The sequence below is a fragment of the Kryptolebias marmoratus genome, linkage group LG18, assembly GCF_001649575.2.
Source record: "Kryptolebias marmoratus isolate JLee-2015 linkage group LG18, ASM164957v2, whole genome shotgun sequence".
NCBI lineage: Eukaryota > Metazoa > Chordata > Actinopteri > Cyprinodontiformes > Rivulidae > Kryptolebias > Kryptolebias marmoratus.
Genome location: NC_051447.1, coordinates 2,153,156 through 2,161,831, shown reverse-complemented (window position 1 = coordinate 2,161,831; position 8,676 = coordinate 2,153,156). Strand labels below are relative to the sequence as shown.

The following is an 8,676-nucleotide window of genomic DNA, read 5'->3' as shown; positions in this document are numbered from 1 at the left end:
GGGAGCCGAATGCCCGGTCTCACCATTATTTATACGGACCGGGGTGGGGCCCACACAGCAGGTGGGCGTGGACTAAAGTTTTCAGTGCTGCGCTGCGCGCGAAGGGATAAACCCATTAGCGATAGCCTTAAAGGGCGAAGCCTATACGAAATAGAACCTGTCATGAATCTAAGTATTTTTGAGTTTGTTTTTGGCTTTGGTTCTTTGTTTTTCTGTTTTCAGGAGTTATGTTTTCTTGTTTCTGATTCATGCTTCTGTTTGAGTTTCATTTTATTTTGTTATTTATTTATTTTGTTCCTTGTGTCTTTGTTCCCTGTCATCATTCACTTCTCCTCTGTTTATCTCTTGTCTTCCTGCCACGCCCAACTTTACCTGTTCCAAGTTGTAATCACTCATCTGTGCCCACTTCCCCTAATTACCCTTAGCTTTAAAACCTGGTCACTTTCTCCACTTCCTTTCTGGTCCATTGTCTCTTGCACGTCATCTGGTTCTCTCCTTTTGCCTCGGCTTGCCTCACCTCGTCTTGTCTTTTTGTATCACTTAGAATTTTTGTTATGGTTTGTTTGGCTGCCCAGCCAGCCTTTTGTTTTTGTTCTTTTATTTAAAAATATTAAAAATACATTTTTATTCTTTCCTTAAAATGAGTCTGCACATTGGGTTCGCCACTCTCTCCCCCCCTTATGACAGAATGGACCAGCCAGTCCAGAACTCAGCAGACTCCCTTCCCTGAGTCTCCCTCACCAAGGAGGACAAGACCTGGATCTTGGGGGAGTTAAAAGAACAGCACCCGCTCAGTGTCCTAGATGAGCCCAGTTATCTGGCAGCGGTCTCCACCGCGACTCATGGTTGCCATAAGCGAAGGAGGGGACTGGTCGAGGCATTCGCCACACCTCCACCGGCCTTAGCAGCCTCTACGCCCCTACCAACCGCGGCAAATCCAGCGCCTACACCATCCACTGCAGATACCAGGACTCCATCTGTTCCATATGCACCAGGTCCCGTTCCCAAGTTTCCTCCCCGGTCCCCAGTATTAGATCCCTATTCTTTTTACCACCACATTGCAGCATCTGAGTTTTCTCCCTCCGAGCTCCTGGACATTTCTTCTCTGATCCACAGACTACTTTCCTCAACAAAGAATAATCTGGACCCAAAACACAATCTTGCCGCCTGTCACCTCATTGAAAAGATCCTCCTGTCCCGTCCTGGACTACTCAGTCTTCCAGTATTCTTCATTGCTCTTTCCAAAGTCACTCAGTTAAAAGAACATTTAAGCAATGCACCCATAGATCCACAGCCATCTTCACCCTCAGAACCCTCAGTTTCTCAGATTTCCAAGCCAGCCAGTTCCACCAAGTCTCCTAAGCCTGCCAGGTCACTCAAACCGCCCTCTGCGCCTCCAGTGCCCTCTGCAGAGCCTTCTGTGCCTCCACTGTAATGTTCTTATTCTTCACTTGAATAAAACATCAAGTGCTGCTCATGCTAGCTTTAGCTAGCTCTTTTATTTTTCTTCTTCTGTTTTTATGTACATCCTAGTTTCCGAACTCCCCCTATTGGTTGATTCTTTAATAGCAACTATCATTACATCCCCTTTTCTAACAGGTTGGTTATAATAACCTAAACTCTTAAAGCACCGTCATGCTGTTAAGTTCTAACACTCCTGACATTCACCATGTTACAGTTAACACAACAACTAAGATTCTTTGCAAGAATGTTTTTTTTTTTGGGGGGGGGGGGTTATTAACACAGTATGATTAAAATAAATTAAAGTGTCTACTTTACATTTCAACATGCAAACATCAGTCTCAAAGAAAAATATTATGGCTCTTACTGCAAATTTTAACAAATAAGTTTTCACAACAACAATTTACAGTTGTTCTATGAGCCTCTCTGTAGGTTTCTTGGGTCGGGAAGACCTTCTCAGTGTCTCTGTTATAGGTGAAGGTGAAAAAGGTTCACTGTGGTGTCCATCTGGTGTAGCACACTGTTGTTCTGATTCAGCCTCTTCGACCTGGTGGTTAACATCCTGAGTCTTTAACAGACTCCTCCGATTTCTTCTTAACACTTGGACTTTTTGCTTAGTCGTTTTTTAGTTTATTGTTCTGTTTTGTTTATTCTTTTTTTATTGTTTATTGTTGTTCTTTGGCACTCCCTGTGTTCATCTGCATCTGGGCTTAAACCATCCACATAAAGGACAAAGAGCCTTCTGGACCCTGCATCTTATAGGCCTTTGAGTTTACTTAGTGTAGACAATAAATTACTAGCAAAAATCTTAGCTACCCGTCTGGAAACAATCTTACACACAATCATTTCTCAAGACAAAACTAGATTTATCAAAAATAGACAGCTGTTTTTAAATATTACTTAATATAATTCATTCTCGGGACAAAGAATCTGCATCCTGAGATTTTACTTTCCTTAGATGCAGAAAAAGCCTTTGACAGGGTTGAATGGGATTTCCTCTTTTCGACCATGTCAAAATTTGGATTTGGCTCAGGATTTATATCTCAGGTGACATTCTTACATGCCCAACCTCAGGCTTTGGTGCAAAGTAATAATGTACATTGAAGTTATTTCTCTCTTGGCCGCTCAACTAGACAGGACTGTCCACTCTCGCCGTTACTTTTTACATTAGCCATCGAAGCGCTTGCTCTTTTATTACAAGCAATGAAGGAGTATACCAGGATAGGAAGAGGTAAGACAGAACATAAAATCTCTTTGTAGGCAGACAGTCTCTTATTGCATATATCCAACCCTGCAAAGTTCGCTCTAGCGATAATGGAAATCTTAAAGGAATTAGGGGAAAATATCAGGATACAAATTAAACTTACCAAAAAGTATGTTTTTTCCAATCAAACTAGCCACCCTTATGACATATTTTATTTGGAATAGAAAAGCCGAAAGAATTAAAAAAATGTTCTTGCAGAGATCACCTTGTCAGGGAGGAATGAAGTTTCCCTGTTTCTGACGTTACTACTGCTTGTATAATGTTCCTTCATTGTTGTTCTGGGTGTCCACTCAGGGGGCTGATTGCTGTGGGACAGAGAATGAAAGCTGTTATCCTTCCTCTTTAAAAGCATTGCTATATTCAGCTCTTCCCATCTCAAAACAAAAGATTGAAAATCCTGTAGTCTCCCATTCTGTTAAAATCCGGTCCCAAATAAGAAGCATTATGGCTGGACAGACACATCAGTTCTTAGTCCATTAATAAATAATCATAAATTCCCTCCATCAGTTTCAAACATGTTTTATCAGTGGAATCATAACAGGATTCAATGTATAAAAGATTTATTTACTGAAAATGTTTTTCCCACATTCCAGCACTTACAGAACAAATTCAATTTGGAAAGTAAAGATTTCTTTAAATTTCTACAGATCTGAAGTTGCATTAAAAGCCTGTTTCCATCCTTCCCCAGTTGACCCCCAGGCTCCACAATGGAGATGGTGCTTGTATTTGATCCATATTCTTGCATTTTTGTATCTCATATGAAAAAGAAAACCATAATAATATTAACTGTAATATTGGAGGTTACTTCAGGTGCTCCTCTTCAAAACGATAACTGCAAAGTCAGTCACCAGACTTTGGGTTGTATTTTCACGCTACAGCTTAACTAACTACATCCATCAAACTTTCTTGTCCTTTGGGGAAGATGGAGAATGAAATGTGCATTATAGTTTCAAGTCAGATTACACAATTAATTGCAACACACTCAACCATTTCACCTGCACTCTATCTGTTTTCACGCATTTGCTATTCACTTCCATGCTCGCATTCCAATGTTTGGCTCAGGATTCGTCACACTTCCAGGTGGTCACAGAAAATGCAGAAGAGATTCCATCCTACCACTTTGAGCTTCTTCACCTGCACTCTCCTGCTCAGTGCCTCAGGTCACCTGATCAGCGGCTCCTTGAGGTGCCAAGGTCTAAGGGGACAGAGCTTTTTGTGTTGCTGCTCTAAGATGATAGAACGATCTTCCATTTCATATCAGATGAGCCCATTCACTGCCCACTTTTAAAATTCTTCTAAAAATGCATTTTTATTCATTGGCTTTTGGAACAGCCTTAGACCTACTCTAGTTTGTTTTACTTCTATTTGTGTGTTTGTTTGTTTTTTTGTTTTTATTGATCTTATTGTTGTCTTAACTGTTTTTACTGTTATTCTTTGTTTTATGTTATAAATGTTCTTTGACTTTACATGTGCAGCACTTTGTTGCAGCTGTGGTTGTTTATAAATGTAGTAGTAGTAGTAGAAAAGAGACAAACCTGTCAAAACTGATTGCAGATGATTTTCTACCATATCTGATTCTGACAGCTTGACTTTATTGTCTCAAACTTCTAAATGCATTTAAGGAAATTCTTGTCAATCCTTCATCAACTCATTCAGTCCCTTTTGTATATCAGTAAACCAAAGGTAACCAACTAATCTCTTTATAAAAGTTTTAAATGATAATGTTTTGAAAGTAAAACACGTCTAAAACCAGTTTTACCTTTTAATCTGTGCATAGAATGTTTTATTGGTTTAACTGTGTTCGTATAAAGGTTTATGTAGCTCCAACATGCTGTGATTAAAGGTTTCTTTCTCTTGTTTACTCAAAGACAGATCTCTCCAATTCACCGCCCCAATATGGCGGCGTTGCTGACGTACAGATCTGAGAAATTGGCTAATCTACAAGTCGTGCGGTATCTAGCTTTCCTACGTCTATTCCATGTCTACTCCTGTCCCACCCACGCCTGTACTCGCTCTGTGATTGGCCGGTAGGAGTTATTCTCGCAGTTGATTGGCCATAGTAGCTGTCTGTTCTGTGGTGGGGTATGTTTAGCTGATTGCATTATTGGAATCGGATTTATCCTCTTTTAGTCCAACTGTTCTGGGTTAATTGCTTATTCTCTGCCCTCTTTCAAGAGAATATTCATTGGCCGTGTGGTTAGCTTGCTACAGTCAAATTAAGAGCAAGTTCTGGATCAACGGTAAGGAACAGAAACAAACAATTGTCGAAATGTCTTCGGAAGACCGGGCCAAGGAAATTATGAAGGGTTTTAAACTGTATCCTTTTTCTGTTGTTTGATGGTAATGTAACGCGCAGGTGTGTACCTGTGCATTTAACCAGCTGCTTGGCTCACATCGTGAACCGTTAGGTTCGCCCGGGAGGAGTGTTAGCTGCTCGGGCTAATCTGAGTCACTTCCAGTTAGCAGTAGCTTGTGTTTAAAAACTCTTCCTACTGTCTGTGTGGAGTACTTTACATCCGAGTATAAACACACAGACTACAGGCTGTTTGAAGTAATCTACATTTGAGTATAAGCGTCAGCTGTAGTAAGAAGCTTTTAGTGGTCTTGTTGCTTGTTTGGCAGCAGCCTCGATAAAACTCCGTTAGCTGCTCCTGTAAGCAGATTTCAGTGGAACTGTAAGCTGGAGCTCATATTTCTGTGGCTAATTCATCTATAGGCGCTGCCTTTGTGTTCATGGCTTGTAAATGTGTTTTACATAGTCCTGAAACTTGTATATACATACAAAAGTACACTGGATTGGTGAAATTTTACTGTGCCCACTGACATATTCAGAGTCAGTCTAAGTGTGTGATCTCCATCTAGATTTATCTTTTTGGGTCAGAAATGACTCTTAGCTTGTGTGGGGAGAAAAAGTTAAATTTTGCAGATTCTTTTGCTACATGTCATTAAGCAGACGCCATCTTCTGTATCACATAAATGGGGAGAGGCTGCTGTCCAGTAACTCCAGGCAGGAAAATGCTGTGCAGTACCTCCCCCTACCTGTGGGCTCTGTGGGCGATGACAGCCTCATTGCTCTAATCCTGGTCCTCGAGGGCCACCATCCTGCATGTTTTACTTGTTTCCCTGCTCCAACACACCTGATTCAGTGGTTAAATGACCTCTTCATGTTCTGCAGAAGCCTGTTAATCACACATTGTTTTAAATCAGGTGTAAAACATGCAGGATGGTGGCCCTCGAGGACCAGGATTGGACACCCCTGCACACAAACAACTGGTTAAAGAAGTAAATGGAATTTAAATTACATTAAAATAAAATAAACATTTTTTTTTTACATTGAAGGAAACATGAAACTCAGGGGAGCAGCACCCTTCCTACATGTGTTACACATTCAGATTAGGAGCCAATCCGGATTTAAACCTGGAAGATTAAAGCGTTTTCAGGTTTGTCATTCACTCCTCCTGACAGTAAGAGTCTGTTGTGTCATAATCTAAAGAGAATAATGAAGCTTCTCCTCTCGTCTTCATCACTTTGTGTTGATGTTCTGACACCTAAATGCTTTTTAACCGAAGACCAGAATTGATTTTAGAAGAGGAATATTCATATCAATATAAATATGTCTGTGTGTGCGCACGCTTATGTGGGTTTGTTTGTCTGTACCGTGAGCAAAATATCTCATGAACCACTGGATAAATTTGAATGAAACTCTTAGACAGTAATCATTGGATGTACATCTACAACTAATTAACTTTGGCAGTTAATCCCATTTAAGACAGCCACCATAGACAAGCAAATTTAGCAAGCAAAAAATGGGTCAAATTCTTTAATTTGGTGTGGTAGTAGTTGAGAGTCATCCTCAACACATACTCCAAGCATTGTTACATCTTACGAGATGTGCTGTGATGTATGGCTGAGGCGGCCATCTTGAATTAAAACTGTCATTAAAGGCAGAATTCTTAATGTACGTATTAAACCTTTAATTTTAATATGTAGTTGAGGTATGAGGTTAAAAATACATGAAGCCACTTCTTACCATCTGCAGACACTTATCAGTGAGGACACAGAAGGGCTGAGGCTGTAACTGCAGGTGCATCATCAGATTTATTTTCGAACTAAAGAAAAAGATTTGAATGTTTCTACTTTAACTGTGCGATATACATTTAAGGTTCTAGTTAGCATGCAGTATAACTGTGGTGTTTTGTTCCATCTGAGATGGAGATGTCCATACCACTGTTTTTCTGCTGTTTGCACCTTCCATCATTCAGCTTTTGATAAGAAAAAAATTAGATTAAATGGAGATTTAAAAAAAAAAACAGGATAAAAAAAACAAACCAGGACTGAGTTATTATTGTCAGAGAAAAACATGTCCAAGTTAAAGGCCTAGTATTCTTGGAAGGAATGCAAATTTCATCCCAGAGAGATTAGGAGAATTTTATAATGAGAAATGATGTATATAGCCATTTTGAAAATAACGTGAAAATACTGCAAAACTGCAACATCTCATATGACTGTTAACGCTCAGAGTGTGTTATGAGTGACTTTTAGCTACTGCCACTCCAAAATTTAGCTCGAGATTAAACAATTGCACCAACAAATGACAGTTAATGATATAAAAAACAAAAAAAATGTATAATGCTCAATTGTGCTCTGAAAGACACAAAGTGATAGTGTCCATGTGCAAAACAGGTCAAGTCACTATTTCTGAAATTCTGAGAAGCTCCAAATCTTGAGTACACACAGACCCACCATAAACTAAGGCAGGATAAGTGTCCATTTCTTTTTCTTGCTTTTGCTTGTTGCCCCTTAACTGTTTGTTGGTAGAAACTGGATGAATCTTCGGGACGCAGAGACAGGTAAAGTCCTGTGGCAGGGAACGGAAGATCTGTCTGTACCAGGAGTCGAACATGAAGGTAAAGTCACACTGCAACCTCCGTCTGACATTACTTAAAAAAATTCTTAATCTTTTTACACTTCAGTCTGTCCTGTAAACAGGATAAAAACTGTTCACACCACACTTGACGAGAGTGTCTCTTTAAACCTCCGTTCTTTCTACATGTAGACTCAACGCATGAAAAGGTTTCTGCTAGACTTTAAACATGAAGATGAAACAAGTTTCGGCAGACATTTTGAAATTTTACGTAAAAAGTGTCATTATTTAATTAGATCTGGCACGCACACTGAAAACAGATTTTCCTCAGCAATCATCTTGCATCACACAGATTGGTTTTAATAACTTTTACTAGGTCCTGTCATAGTTCTGCTGATGATTTTTTAATTAATTTTTTTTTTTCCCTTCAGAACTGACTTTATTTGGCTTTTAGCACAGTCACCTGTGATATCTGACCTTTTCTCAGCTCGTGTTCCAAAGAAGATCCTTAAATGTAAAGCGGTGTCCAGAGAACTGAACTTTTCTTCCACTAAGCAGCTGCAGAAGTTCAGGTTGGAGCAGAAAGTTTTCTTCAAAGGACAGTGTCTAGAAGGTAATCACCGTAAAAGCTCACAGATCAGCTAAACATTTGGCACATCGTAGGGATTATGTTATTGGAACAGCTTCATGCTTTAGTAAAGTAAAAATAGTTTTATATTAATAGAGAACTCTACGAGGAAGATTAGACTTTCATTTTATTAGACCTTCTTCTCATATAAATTTAGTTAGAATCACCTTTAGTACTAAGCAGATTAGATAGCGATAGATTTAAGTCAGTTCAAATAAAATAGTTAAAGTCTGACATAAAATAATACACAATAAAGTTAGAATATAAACATTTCTAAAGCAAAACATTTGATTTGCAAAAAACTATCCATATACAGGTGCTGGTCATAAAATTAGAATATCATGAAAAAGTAGATTGATTTCAGTAATTCCATTTAAAAAGTGAAACTTGTATATTATATTCATACATTACATACAAACTCATATATTTCAAATGTTTATTTCGTTTAATTTTGATGAT

General features: G+C 39.0%; 1 protein-coding gene across 1 annotated transcript in view; it reads left to right on the top strand.

Annotated features, from left to right (window-relative positions):
• The first annotated feature begins 4,776 nt into the window (after window positions 1-4,776).
• Window positions 4,777-8,676, top strand: part of pde6d (phosphodiesterase 6D, cGMP-specific, rod, delta) — a 15,088-nt gene continuing 11,188 nt past the window's right edge. The window contains exons 1-3 of the mRNA XM_017434749.3: window positions 4,777-5,041; window positions 7,544-7,632; window positions 8,077-8,202. Coding sequence (XP_017290238.1) covers window positions 4,995-5,041; window positions 7,544-7,632; window positions 8,077-8,202 — 262 coding nt within the window. The 5' untranslated portion in view covers window positions 4,777-4,994. The remainder of the gene's footprint in view (window positions 5,042-7,543; window positions 7,633-8,076; window positions 8,203-8,676) is intronic.